At 40.4% G+C, this 19,042-nt stretch overlaps 1 protein-coding gene across 1 annotated transcript in view; it reads left to right on the top strand.

Moving 5' to 3' along the window:
• LOC310994289 (uncharacterized protein) overlaps window positions 1–19,042 on the top strand; it is a gene marked incomplete at both ends in the record, with an annotated part of 113,653 nt that overhangs the window by 71,030 nt on the left and 23,581 nt on the right. The window contains 25 exons of the mRNA XM_083982931.1: window positions 76–129; window positions 5,025–5,132; window positions 5,254–5,307; window positions 6,069–6,122; window positions 7,143–7,187; window positions 7,645–7,698; window positions 7,902–7,946; window positions 8,041–8,094; window positions 8,388–8,432; window positions 8,536–8,589; window positions 8,696–8,740; window positions 9,058–9,111; window positions 11,196–11,240; window positions 11,325–11,378; window positions 11,599–11,706; window positions 11,997–12,050; window positions 13,042–13,095; window positions 13,238–13,282; window positions 13,630–13,683; window positions 14,474–14,518; window positions 15,397–15,450; window positions 15,878–15,931; window positions 16,016–16,069; window positions 16,619–16,672; window positions 16,941–16,994. Coding sequence (XP_083839057.1) covers window positions 76–129; window positions 5,025–5,132; window positions 5,254–5,307; window positions 6,069–6,122; window positions 7,143–7,187; window positions 7,645–7,698; window positions 7,902–7,946; window positions 8,041–8,094; window positions 8,388–8,432; window positions 8,536–8,589; window positions 8,696–8,740; window positions 9,058–9,111; window positions 11,196–11,240; window positions 11,325–11,378; window positions 11,599–11,706; window positions 11,997–12,050; window positions 13,042–13,095; window positions 13,238–13,282; window positions 13,630–13,683; window positions 14,474–14,518; window positions 15,397–15,450; window positions 15,878–15,931; window positions 16,016–16,069; window positions 16,619–16,672; window positions 16,941–16,994 — 1,395 coding nt within the window. The remainder of the gene's footprint in view (window positions 1–75; window positions 130–5,024; window positions 5,133–5,253; window positions 5,308–6,068; window positions 6,123–7,142; window positions 7,188–7,644; window positions 7,699–7,901; window positions 7,947–8,040; window positions 8,095–8,387; window positions 8,433–8,535; window positions 8,590–8,695; window positions 8,741–9,057; window positions 9,112–11,195; window positions 11,241–11,324; window positions 11,379–11,598; window positions 11,707–11,996; window positions 12,051–13,041; window positions 13,096–13,237; window positions 13,283–13,629; window positions 13,684–14,473; window positions 14,519–15,396; window positions 15,451–15,877; window positions 15,932–16,015; window positions 16,070–16,618; window positions 16,673–16,940; window positions 16,995–19,042) is intronic.

Raw genomic sequence — 19,042 nt, forward strand, 5'->3', positions numbered from 1 at the left:
TCCATCCACAACTTTGAGGTAGAAAATTCAGTGTTGGTTCAGCCTCAGTTTATACATGTATATGTTCTTTCTCAGGGGCCACCTGGTGAACCTGGGGGCCGTGGACAACCAGGGATGCCAGGAGAGATGGTAAACTTTATCAATTAACACTTGGTGCAGGGTGAATTATCTCAACAGCTATTTGATGGACTGCTTAGAAAAAATGTGATCTATACATTCAGGATCCCAAGGGAATAAAACTAATGCCTTATGTATGATCCTCTAATCCAGGGCTGCCCAATTTGGGGCTTGGCCTGCGACCGATTTTAGTTTTTAATTTTTGAAATTATTTTCCCACTGTATGTTGCATGTATGACTCCCACCACTAGGTGGAGTCAAACACAGCTCCAAGCTCCAAGAGCTTTAGCACCGGCAAAGGTGACGTGAATAGAGTAGAGCTTTGGAACTTTCCCCAGTGCTCTGGCGAGCTCTGGAGGGGAGGCTGCTGGTCGGCCGTGCGGCCCAGCCCAGGGCACTTGTGTGGGTGAGAGGAGCAGGGAGACTGGGCATGAGCTGGGGCCGGTACGGCACCGGTACCGGCAGCAACAAATTCACAAATTAGAAATTAGTATAAATATTAGAAGTCGACTTGCAAAGCAAGTATTCACAATACTCGCACATTGACCTGCCCCCTGTAATGACAAATATCAGCTTTTTTGAGTCTCCCCTTCCATGTTTCACCAACGTTACAAAATAAAAAGCGAGGCAAATTTACTGGTTGCACATGTGCAAGTAGATGACAAATTTACTTGCACTGTCCCGAATTTTAGGGGCAAAATGCCCCTATTTAGGGGCAGTCTGGAAGCCTGATTTAAAAGTGAAACACAATCAACAGTATTTCAAAATTACTTTTGAGTGTTTATTTTGCACAATTAGCCTATGTTATAGGCATATTTCATTTAATGCACTGCAACATGAATGCTTAGTTTTGGCCCACAACCCTCCACCACGATCATTTTTGGCCTTGCACTGAGAAGCATTTGGGTACCCCTGCTCTAATCGCTTGAGTCAGTGGTTTTACTTATTCCATGAAATGTATGCAAAATGTCCTCCAAGTCAAGATTATGACTTGTTATGATTTTGGTCACAGTGAATAACAAATTTACAAGCCTGTTGTGTGTCTTGATTTAATACCTCTGTCATTCCAAAACTTGGTTGCATTACAGTTGATGAAACAGTGAAAAATAAAATTTTTATGGCTGTGTCATCACTTCAAAAAGAAATATTGTACAGTATTTCAGTCTGATAAATTTGGTGTGGCTGGAAACTTGGTGTTGAAATTAAACTTTGCTGAATGCTGCATTGGTCAGTGCCACAGAGTGCATCGGTTGAACGTCAAATTTAAGTGTAATATACTGTAGCAACAGCAGTGTGTGTGGTTAAAAGAAGTGGGTGCTGTCTGTATGAAACCCTCTATGATGTAACCATTCCCATATTTTGAGAATAAGCAATCAAAGTTTTATTGCTATATTAAGAGTTTCCATAGTTCTTTCTATTTTGAACAGAGTAAGTCATAGGCCTAGTTGATCAAGTTTGCCTAATTTATATAGTGTAATTTTATAAGTTTCACATTCTCTCACTGAGGCCTCCCTTACTCTGCTGTAGTGTCGAGTTACATAAGATTTAAAAAGTACTGACGTAATTTGTTTGGGTGAACAAGTTGTAAAGGTGGAGGTAATTTAAGCTGTGGTACATCCATCTCAACAACCATCTCAAAATACATAAACATGAGTCCTGCAAGTCCAGTGTGACCGTATGGAAACTGAAAGCCTGGTGCCAGTATTGTGTGAGGTCTCAGTCTGGTAATGAGTTGGTACTGAGGAACACTGAGGTTAGGGATAGTTGGAAACACGCAATCGCCCGTACAACAGCCCCTGGTGACTGTTCACACGGTACTCAGACAGCTTCACATTATAGTGTTGTAGAGTTAACTGTACACAGAAATGAATGTACTCTTTTCCCTTCAGCCTCAACTCAATAACTCAAAGTAAAAACATGTTTTAAATATCAAAAACTTAGATCTTGCAATTGAAAATGTATTCAGAGCCTGAATTTTAGCACTTTCTAGGAGTCTCTTTACCAGAAGATTTGATTCTTCTTGGGGAAGTCTCTACAACCTTTACACCCCTGTTGGATAGGAGCAGTTTATCCCATTCTTCCTGGCAGTGTCTATGGACTGTCACCTTCAAGGACGGTCAGACTGGTCCTGAACCCTGCAAGGACCTCTCTGCTGAACTGCACTCATCCTTCCCTCCATTCAGACCAGTGTCCCTGTCTCTGCCAGTTAGATCCTCACAGAGCATTGTGCTGCCACCACCATGTGAGCAGTGTAGGGCTTTGTAGAAATGTCAGAGTGTAACTAATTCTCTCTGTGGCTGAGTTGGGTTGTGAAGTCGGCGTCAACTTGGCCTACATTTTATTGTCAGTCAGTGAATGTGACTTTGTGTGACTCCTGTCCAATACAGCGGGGAAAATAAGTATTGAGCGTGTCAATAGACTTGCATGGTGAGCATGCATAGTGAAAATAGAAAAAGTCTAAATGCTGGGTGCTGGACAACACAAGTAAATCATAAGAAAAAGTCCGCACACCAACAACAGCTCCAGAGCATTAATTTAATATCACCAAAAAGGGAGTGTAACGTTTCAGGTTAGAGGAAGAGAGGAAGGGTTTCTAACCCGAAACGTTACACTCCCTTTTGGTGATAATGAATTATTGTTCTGGAGCTGTTGTTGGTGTGCGGACTTTCCTTAATAAAGTTGCATGTCTCTCTAAAGCTCTCTTTGTTCTTGGACAACTCTTCTTAGAATTCTTTTGACTCAGAATCAGAAATCAGTCAGAAATCTTGTGAGGACCTTGTCGTGGCCAGTTTATGGTAAAATGTTGTGCTTTTTAGTTCCGGATAATGGCACTAACGGATAAAACGATGCATTCAGACACGTCTATGTCCGATGCCATCAGTTTGTTCTGCAACATACGTTTCTGAAGATCTTGAGAAGCTCTTTACTTTTTCCCATCATGAGATGCCTCTTGTGTGACCTTGGTGATGAGCAACCATTTTATAGGCGTCAATTTGGACTAAACAGCTGATATTACTTTGCACTGTAGGGGACAGGATTACTTTCTAAATACTGATAGACTCCAGCTGCTGTCTTGGCTTTCTAAACCTTTTTGCACCTCATTTCTTCATGTGTTCAATACTTATACCCTGTGTCATTTCACTTTATTACGAATTACTTAATTTATGAACATAAATGTTTGGATTTCTTTGTATGTGTGGGGTGTATACTTGGGTTGTTGCCGACATCTGGTCAATATTTCAATAGCTCTATTAGAAATTTATTTTCTGAGAAAAATGTTGACACGTTCAATACTTATTTTCCCCGCTGTATATGGTGCGTTCAGTCCAGTGGGCCAGAGCCACATGAGAAATCATGAAGCCAGACACACTAGAACTCCCCCTTTTTTCCCACACATTTTGATTTTCATAATGAAATGTATTTATTCATGTTTGTTTTTTAGATTTCCATTATCTTATCTAATTTATAATATTACTGTAATTTCCCAGCTTGAGATCAATAAAATATATCTTATCTATATTCGTGACAATCCTACTGTCCAAGGCCGTCCTGCCCAGTCGTCCAGTTTGTTTGGTCAACTCTAGGAAGAGTCCTGTTGGCTCCAAACTTCCATTTCACAATCATCAAGGCCTCAGAGCTCCTGGGAAAACTCAAAGCTTTGGAAATGGTTTATACCCTCTCCCTCTGATCTATGCCTCATCACAAAATTTTATTGTGGAGGTTCGTGGAGAGTTCATTCTTGTTTGGTTTTGTCATGACATGCAGTTTGAATTGTGGGACTTTATATGCACAAGTGCGTGTGTCTCTCTAAACTATTAATTAGATTCTAGCGAAATTCCAGTGACAGCTCAAGGATAATTAAAGCAAACTGGATGCACTAAAATTAGCTCCACAGAAAAAAAGTCTGAACAACAATATTTTTGTTTGTTGTGAGTGTCATGGATATAATAATGGCAATTTGCGGACACTTAGTTTCAGCTTCTCAGATGTGAACAATGGCTGCTTTACACATTTTTATATCATTGTAATAAACAGTGAGTTTTGGACTGTTTTGGACTGTTGCTTGTACACAACAGAATCAGGGCCGTTGCATAGGGGAGAAAGGTGATGATAATTCTTGGGGCCCAGTGGGGCCCATAAAAAACCCCAGTAGTTTAATCTTTGTATGACTGATTTATTCTGCATAAGACCCTGACTAATACTCATAGTAATGCTGCATTAGCATCAAAACAAAGTAGGCAAAATAAAAAATGATAATACATACGTAGTCCAAGAAGAAAAACTGGAAAAGTCAGGGCGTAGGGGCCCACTTTAGTATTCTTTAAGGGGGCCCAGAATTCCTAGCAACGGCCCTGAATAGAATATGTGAAGATACTGTAACATGTTTGGCTCTGGGCATTACATGATTGCTCAATCATTAAAGTGTGTAAGAGGGGAAACTATGGCAGTTGAACAATAGTTTAAAAACTGATTCATCATGCCAGTCTCCACATGTATAACTCCATATCCATCATCGCAAAATATATGATTGTCCAGTGCCAGCACAGGTGGTTTAGCTGTTCATTATGAATCTGTTCACATTTCCCACCTGTTTTCAGGCAGAGTTACTGCAGACAACAGTCTCCTACACACCGTGTTGTTGCTCAGGTGATGCCCTGCCTGTGTGATGAATAGCTCTGCAGAGTGGTGGAGAGGCGTCAGTGTCTTCAGAGTGCAGACATGTAATTTATGATGTAACTATCAGGGTGGAAAGCTCGCACACAGCCAGAGTTTTTATATCCCCATTCTGTTTTTTTTTCATCTGTTTGTTCTATTTGTTGGTATTTGTTCATGTTGACTCACAGGCTGATAGAGTAGCAGTCCGTATCCATAGCGGCCCACCTCTGATGATTTATGTTACCTGACAGGGTGAGCGGGGTCCCAGAGGTCCTCCAGGACGAGCTGGTGCCCCAGGGAGAGACGGTGAAAATGGAGAGGATGGTCAGCCCGGGTCAGCTGGTGCTCCTGGATCTCAGGTGGGCCCATTCTGTGTAGAAGACAGAATACTGTTTGTCTAGAATAAGTGTGTTATAGCGAGTTCATTATGTGTTGTTTCACCTGTTTAAATCATTCCATCTTGTCTCTAATTGACATCAGGGCCCCTGGGGTTACAGGGGAGAACGAGGGACCAAGGGGGAAAAAGGTGATGAGGTGAGGAATAAAACAGCACAGCTGTTTTTGTGGGAAAGAAACGTCAGCACCATTTAAACCTTTGATTTACTGTTGTGAAATTAAACATGTGTGGAGTGAAGAACACGTTGTACCCTATAATGCATATTCCTATATGCTTTATCTTTTAACCACTATGCATTTATTCAGCACTTATGTTTTCACTGTTATTGTTTATTAGTGGTAGTGGTTGTGGTAATAAAGTATTTATCAGGTAACACCTTGTCGAAACCAGATTCAATTGTTTGGTCTAATTACAAACTTAGTAACTTTGAGAAATATTTCAAATATTATATTCCACTAAATATGTTTTTCAATTAATTGAAGCTGTAATTTAATTTAAAAAAAATGTTGGCCACTATGGGGCAGTGTGGGGAAAGAAGCTGGAGTTTTTTTTCTGTTTGATTAACTTAATAGCAAGTTTGTGAATAAACCATTATCTACAGAGCAGCATTAGCTTTACTGTTTACCAGGTAGGTACACACAACAAAAAGTAAAAGTAAACATCCACCTTCCTTACAGCTCGCTCTTCCTCTGATTCTTCTACTAGTTCCTCATTTGATGATTGGGCAAAGTTAAGAGTGAATTGCTAGACAGGCCATTGTAGAATAAAGAGGAAATGGAATACATTCATTGATAATGATCTATTTAAGTGGTGTCAGTTGTGAATCAATGCTTGTGTGAATAGGATAAGGGTAAAAAAAACAAACTTGCAGAAAGTCGTCTTCTCTCTTCCACAACAGGGTCTCATTGGCCTTAAGGGACCAAAAGGGGAGATTGGTGAACCTGGGGAGAAGGTACTGTGATGCATTGATTTATCATCCATCATCCAACAATGTTTAAGTTTTACATTTTTCCATCGGGAGCTTGTTTGTAACCAAAGAATTTCCCTTCGGGGATCAATAAAGTTAGTCTGATTCTGAATTCAAATTAAAGTAGACTTTGAACCTATGTGATTTATACACAGTGGTACAAAATTGAAATGAATGACCTCTGGTGTTCTGTGGCTTACTGTCATAAAGATGATGATTTTTAGATGGCGTTAAAACAGACAGACCATGCAGCCTGTAGCTTTTGATTTAAATAACATCAGTATTGTGTGTAGTATTGCTTGTGGTCTAATACCTACAACTCAGCCGTGCGCCATGATTTTCTGCTGTCTGGATGATCTGCAGGAACTTTTTATCCTTCCTTCCCTTTATCCCTTCTGACGACCACCAATATGTTATTTCAAATGTTATTTCTGGAAATGGTTTCATCTTTACAAAGGTTTTTACAGTCTGAGATAAGTTACACCCATTAATGTAACGCTTAATAGAACACTAGTTAAAGCAGAAGTAAGTGGAATGTTTGTGTTAATATAAGTCTTAAATAATTATATCTTCCGACAGCAAACACTTACATAGAGTGTTTGGTCAGAAACACGGGTCTGTCTGCTCTGCTGTAAGCCGAGGAGAAAACTTACCTTGTATCCTACAACCTTTATCCAATGAGGAGAGAGAACTGCATAAAGGGGCGGTCCTCTCTGTGTGTGCAGCCAAGGGATGCGCGTGAATGTGGTGACGTAGGGACGAGGGCGGGGACTGCTAACTCCATCGGCTGACAAGAAGTTAGCCAAAACGACCGGATCACTTACTTCTGCTTTAACAGACACAGCATCGTCTCAGTTATGTTGTACACTATATCAGCTCTTCAGCTCTTACTGAATGACTCGTCAATCAAATTACTTAGTCCAAAAAAAATGTTGATAAGTAAATTATTATTTCTCTTAGTGAACAATTCAAGAAGTTGAATGATCATGTTCTGTCTTTGTTTAGGGCTCAACTGGTTTACCTGGCCCACCAGGTCTTGTTGGACCACCAGTAAGTATCTCTCCTGTTACAGTATCTTTTTCAATGTGAAGCAAAAGAGAAATTTGACATTGGTAAAGTAGGTGCGTTATAAGCTATGAACATTTTCCCTTTGTCCTTCGACATAATGCAACTTTCATATTAAACATATGTGCAAATACAATGTGCTGGATATCAACACAGTCCTAACCTATCGTATGTAGATAGTAGATACTGGTATAAAATAAGAGAAAAAAAACATTTGAACCCCAAAGCAGTCCCTGAACTTTGAGGTCTGGGCGGTGAAGCACTCATTTTCACTTTAGTCTTTTCTCAGGTTTATTCTGACTCTATGTGGCGTCTAAAAAGAATGTTTCACAGTTTTAGCACAGGCTGTGTGACCATTCTGCGTTATGAATACAGTGCATTTTAATGACTTATTTTCATTGATTTGACATTGAGTACAGTACGTCTTTTATTTTCTCTGCAGGGATCTCAAGGGGTCCGAGGTGGTTACGGGCTAGAGGGACCACCTGGGCCTGACGTAAGTGATGGGCTTTCCAGAAATAAAGAAAGATGGATAGAAAACATTCTGTGCATTCTTTGCCGCTGTAGCATTTTGGGACAGTAATGTGCATGAAGGATGATACTTCATATATCTTATATTGTATTCACACGTGCACTGAAAATGTGAACTGATGAACTGTGAGAGCATTCATGCTATTACTTTCCTGTTGTCGTCACTAGGGGGAGAGTGGGCTGGACGGCCCCCCAGGTCTGTTAGGGTCAACGGTAAGAGGACAGATGCTAAATTGTCTATTTGTCTATTAGTGCCAATTACTGTATTAATAATTATACTTAATATTTACTGTTCTGCATGACACAGGGTGCACCTGGAGCTACGGGACGTGTTGGCGCTCAAGGGGTTAATGGCTCAAGGGTAGGATCACACTAAACACTTCCACTGGGGGGGGGGGGGGGGGGGGGTAACCAGGGAGTGAGGGTGGAGAGAGTGTGGTGGATTGGGGTGGTTAAAAGTACAGGGAAGTTTCCAAAGAAAAAGACATTTCTGCCATTGGATGGATTATGGACATACACATCAAAACCGATAGTCAATTTATTTTTCTGTTGAGTGAGAAATGTTGAATGGATGAATGCTGGCAGATATTTTGGTTTAAATGACAAATGACTGTTTTATCATTCTTTAAATTTGTAAAATAAAATGTCTTTCAGGGGGACTTGGGACCTGCTGGCAGCGCTGGTCCCACAGGCCCACAGGTATACATTTAGTTTATTATAATTATGCTGCAGCTCCTCCATTTCTTTTTAAACACTATGTTTGGTGTGACATAGTATGTTGCCGTCTTTTTCTTCCAACTAGGGGCCTCCGGGTTTAGATGGGCAGATCGGACCTCCTGGACTCAGAGGGCCCCAAGTGAGTACAGTTCAAGACAAAACTATTAATGGAGACTGATGATTCATTGAGCTGCTTTGTATTCAGGAACTACAGGAGGTTAAAGTCAAACTGTGCATCTGAACAGGGACATCCAGGACTGACCGGCGCTCCTGGCCCTAAAGGAGATCTTGTGAGTTTGTTTTCATCATTTTATTTTGTATTTTGTATTTTTTGATCCAGTTAATTTCAGTTGGAATAATTGAAGTAACAGGGTTTCCCCGTTACTTCAATTATTCGTCCAGTTTATTCCAACTGAAACCACCTAATCAGTCTGTCCACCTAATCAGTCTGTCTAATCAGACATGTAAACCTAATTGTGCATGATGAGGAGCCTACAATAGTGTATCAACACATGCAGTTCAGACCTGACCATTTAAACAGAATAAACAGCATCTAACCACTGATCTACTGTTGGTTTTGTTTGTTTTTCTTTTGTTTTCTCACCAGGGGCCCGTGGGACCTATGGGTGCCCGGGGGGATCCTGGCTTTGAGGGGCCCATGGTGAGTTGCACTCGAACATATTCACCAGGGTATTACATCATGGCAGTCCTACATGCAGGTTCACTATACAGCACTAAGGAGGAAGCATGTGAACCCATGGGAATTATCTGTTTTTCTGCAGTAATTGATCATAAATGCAGCGTTTCCGTTTGTCACAACCCAGCTCAAGGCAGGACTAATGAGAGAAGACCACACATGAGTAAAAATATGATTATTATATGCACAACTAAAAAGGAAACTAATCTAAAGACAAACAAAAGTAAACCCAACATGGGGTGTCGAGTGGCGCAGCAGGTTGAGCAGGCGCTCCACTACAGTCCTCACTGCAGGTGGCCATATGAGTTGCCATGGTGCAGCGTGTGTGAGATGTTGAGGACATCTGACTGTAACCACAGAAATGTCCTGGGTTTCGCTCTTACCCACTAAATTACATGAGTCTCTGCATGCACAGTGGTAACACTCTGCACCATTCACCACCAAAAGTAAAGTCTCACATTGCTGGAAACGCCAAAGTGTGATCAGATCTTCATCCAAGCCACAATCACAGACAAACACAATGTATTTTTTTTTTGAATTGTCTTTTTCTTTTAATAAACGAACAAACAGACAGTAACAATAATCATAATTTAAAAAAAAAAAGAAAAAAATAATAATAATAATAAAAAGAAAAAGAAAAAAAAGAGGGTACAACAAACAACAACAAAAAAGTAAATCAAAGAAAAAAGAAAAAAAAATTATAATAATAAATAAACAGAGAAATTCTAATAATTGCATACAGGTTTCAGTCAAACACAATGTAATGTAAGATAGTAATACCAAACAATTATAATCTTTGGTGTTTTCAGTGAACACATCCATCACATTCACAGTGCTAACGGAACTCTTGGACCTGATAACAGGCCAATCCTTCTTTGACACCAATAAAATCAAACAATCTGCTGATCAGACCTGCAGCACTCTTCCTGCAGAGCTGCATACACATTCTCAGGATGTCTGATGTGTGAGCAGCTCTGTTCAGGTCACTCCACAGCATCTCTTCAAGATTAAGGTCTGGACTTTTCCTGGGTCACTCCACCTTATTTGGACCTTGTTTTTTGAACTCGTTCCCTGTCGATTTACTTTGATGTTTTGGGTCTTTGTCCTGCTGCATCACACAACCTCTACTAATCCACAGCTGGTGGACAGCCACTCTGACATCATCCTGTGAGAGACCTTGATAAACCAGGGATTTAATTTTCCCCTTGATGTTAAGGTTCAAATCAGGGGCAAAAAGATTTTGGTCTTGTGATGTGATGTTCACAAATAATTCTGTGGTGTGGAGATGTAAAGTCCTCTTATCTGTTTTCTAACTTCATATCAATGCTAGTGACTGAGACTGTTTCACAGCTCATACTGGAAATGCTTGATTTGTGTTTTGTTTTAATTATAGACTATATTAAACTATACTAAATGAATGGTGTTTGTTTCATTGCCACTGTGTGTGTGAACACATAACACAGTAGGTGTGTGTGTGTGTGTGTGTGTGTAAGGTCACAAGCAGACGTTGAGTTTAGTCCCAGGTGTGTGCTGGGTTTTCTCTCATAACGTTTGTTACCACGGTAGCTGCACCTCACTGTTGACACTGACTGTACAGTGACATGTTTCTCCTCTGCTATAGCCTCACACTGCCATCTACTGGTTGTGACTCATTCAGTTGCTTATAACACTGAAATCACATCTTCACTCTGCTGTCATTCTTCACAGTTACTCACTCCAACAGATTAAAGTTTACAGCTTGATGCAATGAAAAATAAATATCATCTTTACAGTACCAGCCATTCAATCCTCTAGCTATCCTTCTACTGTATATGTTAGGTATTGTAATTTTGCCCATAAATTTGCTAAATTAGTCCTGAATGATGACATTACCCTTTTGTCTGTTTTTATTCTGTCTTATGCTTCTTTTTTTTTAATGTTTTGTCTTTATGTAAAGCACATTGAGTTGCCTTGGTATGAAATGCGCTATATAATATAAAGATGCCTTGCCTTGCCTTTTTCACAGTGCCAAGTTTTAAATCATGTATCATATAATGTTTCATTCACAGGGCGCTCCAGGGATACAAGGTCCTACAGGTTTCCCCGGGATACTGGTATGTACGCAGTGTAGATTACAAACGTAATTACTCCAAAACATTATTGGCTGAACCTACTTATGACCACTTTGTTCTTCACAGGGTGGCAGAGGACCGGATGGGGACAAGGGGGATCCAGGACCTAAAGGCAACAAAGTAGGAAACAACATTTTCAGCTCGAAGAGAATGTTATAGAGCTACTTGGAAGAAACTGCTCAACATTTTGAGAGAAATTATTATATGTTTCACTTTTTTTGAAAGTTAGATGCAAATTGACACCACTCATGTTTTGTACAATTGTATGTTGAGTATAAACCTATAATAAGGAGCTGGTGAGTAGTTTCTGCTCCCTACAACGTCTCTGTTTTTCTCTTAGGGTATTAAGGGGGCAGCGGGTATTAAGGGTCCTCAGGGAGAGAGGGGCCCCATCGGCTTCCCAGGTTTCCCAGGGAACAAGGGCCAGCCTGGCCCCACAGGCACCGAGGTACACTTTACAGCACTGTGTGTTAACTGTATTGATTCGGTGTTTGGAAGTATTTTAAACATTCTTACAAACTGTCCTGATTATGGATCTCCTTCCTGTTTTCAGATAACACACAACTTGTTTCAGATTTACACTGGCAACAAATGAAACATTACCATAGATTTAACCCACTGTGATTGCAGAAGTCTGTTTCATGGTCTTTTAAGCTTGACAGAGAGAGGTGAAAGAGGGTGTGTGGTGAAGGTGAAAAAACAAGATAAGCTTGACTGATTTTATATTTCTTCATTCAGGGCACAAGTGGAGAAACAGGCCCCCAGGGGAAACAGGGCAGCCGTGGGTTGAAGGTCAGTGATGATTTGTGCCTCTGAACACCATGAAATGTCAGATGACTTCATATGTTGTTCCAGATTTAACACCAGATTTAACAGTGTAACGTTAGAGCATCCAGTGGCCTAACATGTGTATTTAACAATCCAAGTGCAACGACATGAATTTATCACACTCCAGTTTCTACATTCTGCAGGAATATTAAATGTTTTGAATGAAAAATGTCTTCTTTTTGCGGCATGCAAATTAAATGAATACTGCAAAAGAATCATCTGTCAGAGCTGGAGGCATTCTCTGCCTTCTGTTAAATATTTAACCCGTTATTGAATAAACACCAACTCTATGCCGTTTATTTGACACACAAGGTAAAACATGATTGTTTAAATGGTTTCAAGACCCACTCAGTAATCCACAATTTACTTCTTCACTGGTGACTCCAACTGCAGATGGTTGTTAATAAGCAATACCTAAGAGTGCTTTCAACCTTTAGGAATTCCAGACACTTACATCTTTTCATTTGAAAGAGCTCAGTATGCATGTAGGATGACTGTCTCTGAACATACTGCACTTTAATCTAGCAAGATACAAATCCCATAACCCTACAGTACTTGATAGCATCCTTCAGGGACATCATCAAGGTTATTTTTCAAAACTTGACAAAGCTCCTCTAGAGTCACAAAAGACAATTATACAGCTGTTCTCTCAGGCTGAGAGCTGCTAACCATGATGACTAACCACTTTAAAATGCCAATATGTTTGTTTTAACAATGAGGAAAAAAGTTTTACAATCCAGCATTTTGTGACCATGTGGGTATGAAGTCAAACTCTGCTCCACTGGTCTAAATTCAGTAACATCAAAATTTGTCATGAATGAATCATCTGATATTTCTGTCTCGTAGTTTTTAATTTAAGTGTCTTGGCAAAATGCTTCTTTAAAGATGATGACAAACACTTAATACTGGATTCTGCTGCTCAGCAACACACACTAACATCTGAACCTCCTTAAAGGGGAACAGGGGACCAGATGGACGTAACGGCAAACCAGGACCCAGAGGGAACAAGGTATTGATTTCAGTTTATTTATGGGGTTCATCTCAATACCACACAGACATTTCTATGCCATATTAGAGGTAGTATCCACGTAGTTTTAATTTAATTTATTTAGTTTATACTCATTCTGCCTTCTGTCTTTTCTTTTCTTCAGGGTCGGACTGGACAGAGGGGCCACACTGGCCAACCAGGCCCACCGGTAAACCTTTCTACTGTCAGACATGATACATAGTGTAGTGTAGTCAACACTGGACTGGTCATTTGTTTAAAATCCAGGTCCTACAAAATCTGAATATGGGTTAAATATGAGACACAAAAACTATAGTTAAATTAGAAATGTATGTTGTAAAAAAAAGTTGTTATTTCAGTTGACACACCTGTACTGACCAGCAGAGAAGTCATGTGTCATTCTTATTGCTCATTTTGAATGTCACATTTTGAGAGTAGCCTACTAAACAAAAAAGAAGGCTGCATGAAGGATGGAGGATGAACTGTCTGCATGTGTGTGTGTTGTGTCTCTGTGTGTGTTTTTGGATGATTCCTCAGGGTTTGCCGGGGCCACCAGGACCAGAGGGAGCAGAAGGAAAGCCTGGTACACAGGTTCCCATTCTCTATCATATTTCAATCCTATCACCTGTAAATGCTGATTGTATGTGTCTGTGTCTCCTTGACTCTCTGCCACACACTTGCACCACTGTTTATTCAAAGAATTAATTCCTACCAACATGTGTAAACCTATTCCACACTCGTTATCTCTTGGCCTGATTCCCAGCTTTGCAGAGTGATGCTTACAGAAAGAAGAGATGTTACACTGCATATATTGTAGTCACACACCTCTGTAAAGAAAGTCTTCTCTGAATACAAGATTAGATGACTGTTGAGTGACAGTTTAGAGGAGTGACATACTGAAACGCTGCTAAGATGGAAATGCCCCAAAAATGTCAAAACTGGCTCCAGAGTTGAGTTGAGTTGACTCTTCTGTAGTAATTGTTGGTTTGGACAGCAGGAGGCAGTCTATGTACAGGGCTGTGGTGAGCTGTTGTAAATCCATAGTAAGAGTTCATGGTGTATCTCTGTCTCATTTATCCATCAATGAACTGTATCCAATAATGAACGACTGTGCTTCACATGGCTGAGATTTGTTGTATTGGATCAGAGGTGTCATATACACCTCATATTTTCCCATCTTTGTCGTCAGATTGACCATGTTTGTTTATTTAGTCTGAAATCTTATTTTGTGAGAAAATATGCGCTAACAATGCTAAACGTTCTAATTAAAATGGTAAAGAGATTCAATATTGATTAAACATTAATTAAACATTAATTCCATAAATATCCTCTGCTGCTGGGAAAAATGACGTTTCTGATATTTTCTCTGTCTCCGTTTCAGGGTCCCCAGGGTGCAGCTGGCAGTGCAGGCAGTAATGGACTGACGGTAAGAGTGTTACCTACAGGACGACCTCGGTGCTCAGTTTGTGACATCATCCCTGCACCTCGGCTCTGTTTGGCTCTTTGCCAAATGCTGCAGGGTTCGGATGAACACAAACACATTATTACAGTTTTACAAGACGTCCCAGGTTCAAATTATGGAGGATTTTACAGATTTGTGAGCAAGCGAACACAAGAAATGTTGCCAAAGACAGATTTTTACAGGACACAAAATAAAGTACTACCAGCCAGTGAAACATATCAGGTGTGTTAAGTAAGCATTTCGGTGGCTGGGGCTGATCATAGTGCAAGTAGATGTGAGTTCGTATCACACACATGCTTACATATAATATACAATATGTGGTATAGACACACTGATTCGCCAAAATGATGTGGATACCTTCATATTGCACATGTTTACATTGTGTAATTTGTGTGAAAACTTCTAATCTCCTGAGAAAAGTGGATTTACTGCTCCAGATGTTCTGCTGCTGACGAACAAGCTCTGTATTGACAAATTTACAGTCTCCTCACTATTAATTGCTTCAGTTAACAAAGACAAATGTAGCCTGTTAAAGAGTATTAAATTAAATTCTTCATTACCAATACATAATGACATTTAGGCAGCAGCTTCATGAATTCCATCAAATGAATGACCAAGACGCAATTAAATGGTAGATTAAGTAACTAATTAGTGAAATACTGAATCAACTCATTTAAAAACTAAATATGTAACTGTTTAGTGCAACACATGGCAATTTGTTTCACATTTGCACTTCTATACTGTATTTTTCAACAGCTTTGCGACTCCCATGTTTTCTTTCATTCCTCTTTTCCCATTTCACTTCTTTTTCCTCACAATTTTTATTACTGTATTTTTTTCAGGGTTTTCAAGGGATCGCTGGGGAGAGAGGAGCAGATGGTCCACCAGGTTCTACGGTATGCCAAATTGTCACTCTGTGGCTTTGTTGTCTGAAGGACAGAGGATTTGAAACTGACTTCCTCAGAGTTGAGGCAGCCAGGCAGCAAATTTGGAGATGAACGGATCCATTAAGCATATAGCACAAGAAATAGTCGCTGGGTTCTAGCAACTGTAAATCTGTGTCATGTGAAGTAAATATGAGGGAACCTGGAAAGAGCTGGAAAAAGGAAGCCAACACACAAGTGCCCAAAACTGCACCTCAGTTCCTCCTTCATGACAACAGTATTTTTTTTTTTTTTAATAATTCACAATTTTATTAAAGCTTAAAGTCATGAATAATTTATACCATATATACGTTTGTGCAGTCCTGCAAATCTGATTGGCTGAATAGATTAACGAATTGTGACTTAAGGACTTTGGTAACAGAGTGTTTTCATCTGAAAGGGGCCACCAGGGAAGACGGGACCTCCAGGCTTACCAGGACCCCCAGGGGAGACGGTGAGCCCACAGGCGCACAGATATCTGTGTGTGTGTTTGTATTTCATAATTTTGTGTTATATAAACGTGTGTGTGTTTTCTCAGGGTTTCACAGGGAAGCCAGGCATGGAGGGACCTCAGGGCCCAATAGGCATGTATGTAAGTGATTTTTCAGCCGGGCAGATACAAGGAATGCACCTGCACCACCTTTTCATAGCACATGCACACTGTACACAGAATATACAGTACATGATCAATGAAGGACACTGTTGTAAATTAAGTTTTAACGTATCTGCCACCCAGTGGAATTCACTCCCAAAACTCATCAGAGACTGTACAGACCTCCACACCTTTAAACCCTCTAAAACCCCACCTTTTAAAACTGCTTTTAATGTGTAATTAAATGTGTCTAATTTCCAAATTGTATCTGTTTCATTTAATTCTATTTCTTTTTGATATTGTACATTGTTCTCTGTCTGTATTATAATTTTGCTCATGTAAGCGTCTTTGAGCACTTGTGAAAGTGCGTTATAAATAAAATGAATTATTATAAGCACTGATATAGAACCTTGACAGAATGATCAAGATGTAGAACAAGCTAGTAGCAGAGTTAGGGTTGTTTTTGTCTTGTGGTACTGGACTAGCTGCTTGATTTGTGAGATTAACTGATCATTCACTTCTTCCATCTGTTGCTTCTTGTCCAATCAGGGCATCCAAGGGAGTGTGGGAATGCGTGGGCCTCCAGGTGTCAACGGAGAAAGGGTACGATCATCTTTGTCTCACATGTCTCTGATCTCAAAGCTTTATAAAGGCAGCCTGCACTGACTGCGTTATATGTGATAATCGTCAAAGATGTTAAAGAGCTCATAAAGGCATGTGTGGCAACAATCCAGCCAGGAGAATGAAACAGATTTTTGCTGACATTTCTAACAAAGTGCCGATATTTTATATCAAGTTTTATTCAGAGTTGTTAAAATTAACTGTGACAAGATGAATCTAACTAAAAATCTCTTCTTTTCTTGTCCTTCAGGGTGAGCCAGGTTTACGAGGTTTACCTGGGCCTGTTGGGAAGCCAGGACCTCCAGTAAGTGTGAACAGTCTATTTTTGTTTTTCATTTCCTATCCACAGACCCCTGGGAGCTGTTAGGAGTATATGAGAGAGGGACTGAGTATTGTTAGGGAGGATTTGATTAAGACAGCACTGATGATGGGGTCATGCCAAGGAGGGTTTGCTCTATAAACCAGTGAAGTGTGCAGCTGGTCTACTGGGACTGCCAGTTTATGAAAGCGAACAGGACACAGTGATTGATTTTCTTGGGGGCACCGCTGGCAAATCTAATGGCAGAGTGATGTGTCACGTTCAGCCGATGGAGGATAAATAACTGTGTTTCTCTGTTGTCCTGTTCAGTGTGAGAGCGCCAGGAGAAATCCCCAATGATAATGATTTTTTTCTCCACATGTTGCAGCCCAGCTTCACTGGGCAGTGTGTGTTTGACACTGTTCTGCCTTATATCTTTACTACAGGTCTACACGGTCTAAGGGGTTTACGGGTGTTTCAGTTGCTCACTGGATGTGTTTTAGTTTTTGACTGCATAGGAGTAGAACTCAGACTGTATGAAAATTCAAGAGATCGGCAGTTTCAGAAACAGCTCAACCGAACAACAGGCACCAACAATAATAACACTGCTCATTCCAGCCGGCTGATTGGATTATTGCATGGATAAGCAGGTGTACGCTACGGTTGACCTCGAATTGTCGACTATTCGGGAGGTCTGATTCAACTATCAACCTCGTCGTCGAATCGTCGCAAAAATGTGGTTATATGTTGGGGTTCTCCCTGCTGCTGAACATCTGATTTTACAGAGAATTTCTTTGTTTTCTTATAATATAGGCGAGACTGTTTTGATAGAAACATCACAGTGAGTGCTCGAGCACCGACGCGCCCGTCTAACAGCGCTGTCCATGGTGCTGTGACACTCAACCTCTGAACCGTCTATACAAGCACTGATGCACATATCATGGTCACACAATGATGGGACTTCATGTTTTCATTCTCCGGTCACACTTGTTAATTCACAGCAGATACTCATACTCATCATCGCTACACCATCCCCAAAAGAGAGACGGTGATGTTTAATGTGAGCTTAATGAATGAGATGAGGGAAAGGATGGATGAGATCATGAATCAATGAGGGAAAAAACAACATGTTTCAATGATTAGTTGACTAAAGGCAAAATCTGACAAATCAGATGAGAAAATCCTTAGTGGAGGACACCGCTAGTGTACGCACACATGAACCTCAGTGCCAGCATGCACTGTCCCCACAGATAGATGAAGCTTTGTCTTGTTGTTGTTTCTACTATTAGAAAAGAAACTAGCTTAGACAATTTGTCTAAGTGGTGAGAAAAGCTGCAAGGTCAAACGTTCTGTGCGCCCCCGATAAATCAGTCCCCCTGTCTTTTGGTTGGTTGGATTTGGGAATAGGAAAGTCCCTCTTGCATGGAAAGGGTTAGTTTGAGCAGTGCAAGTGGGGCTGTTGTCTGAAGTTCACTACTTCCCCGCTGTCCTCCTTGTGGTGTCATTGGCTGCACAGTGCACACTCTGCTCACTCACATGGTCGCCCACTGCTGTACTGAAATCCATCAGTCTGACATGGAGTGAAGTCATACAGCACCAAGAAGGTGGATTCATCAGCTGCAGGCTCGAACATGGAATACCGTGGTAAACTGGATGCTTTCATTCACTTATGTGAAGGCACTGAAAGCTAAACTGTAGAAAATAATCCTGTCAACAAAAGCAGGGCACGGGCTGTCTGAGTCAGGTTGCATGCCTTACTGCAACAGTTTCTTAAAATCATGTCTGTTCTTCATCCTCAGAGGGAATAAAATGAAATGTCAAAAGAGAGAGTGAAGGCAGTGGGGATCAGTATTTGCAGAATTTTTTTTTTAAACCTGTGATTTTTCTTCATGTGACAATACAGTCCTCACTGTCTTTGACATACAGGAAATGTTCTGGGTTACAGTTTTTTAGACAATTTTTTATTAAGATTCAGATTCAAATTTATTTTCATTTCAAAGGGTATTTTCACACACAAAATGAAATGGAAAATAAATGTTTCTCACCAGCTCCTT

The sequence above is a fragment of the Trachurus trachurus genome, assembly GCF_905171665.1.
Source record: "Trachurus trachurus genome assembly, chromosome: 12".
Lineage (NCBI taxonomy): Eukaryota > Metazoa > Chordata > Actinopteri > Carangiformes > Carangidae > Trachurus > Trachurus trachurus.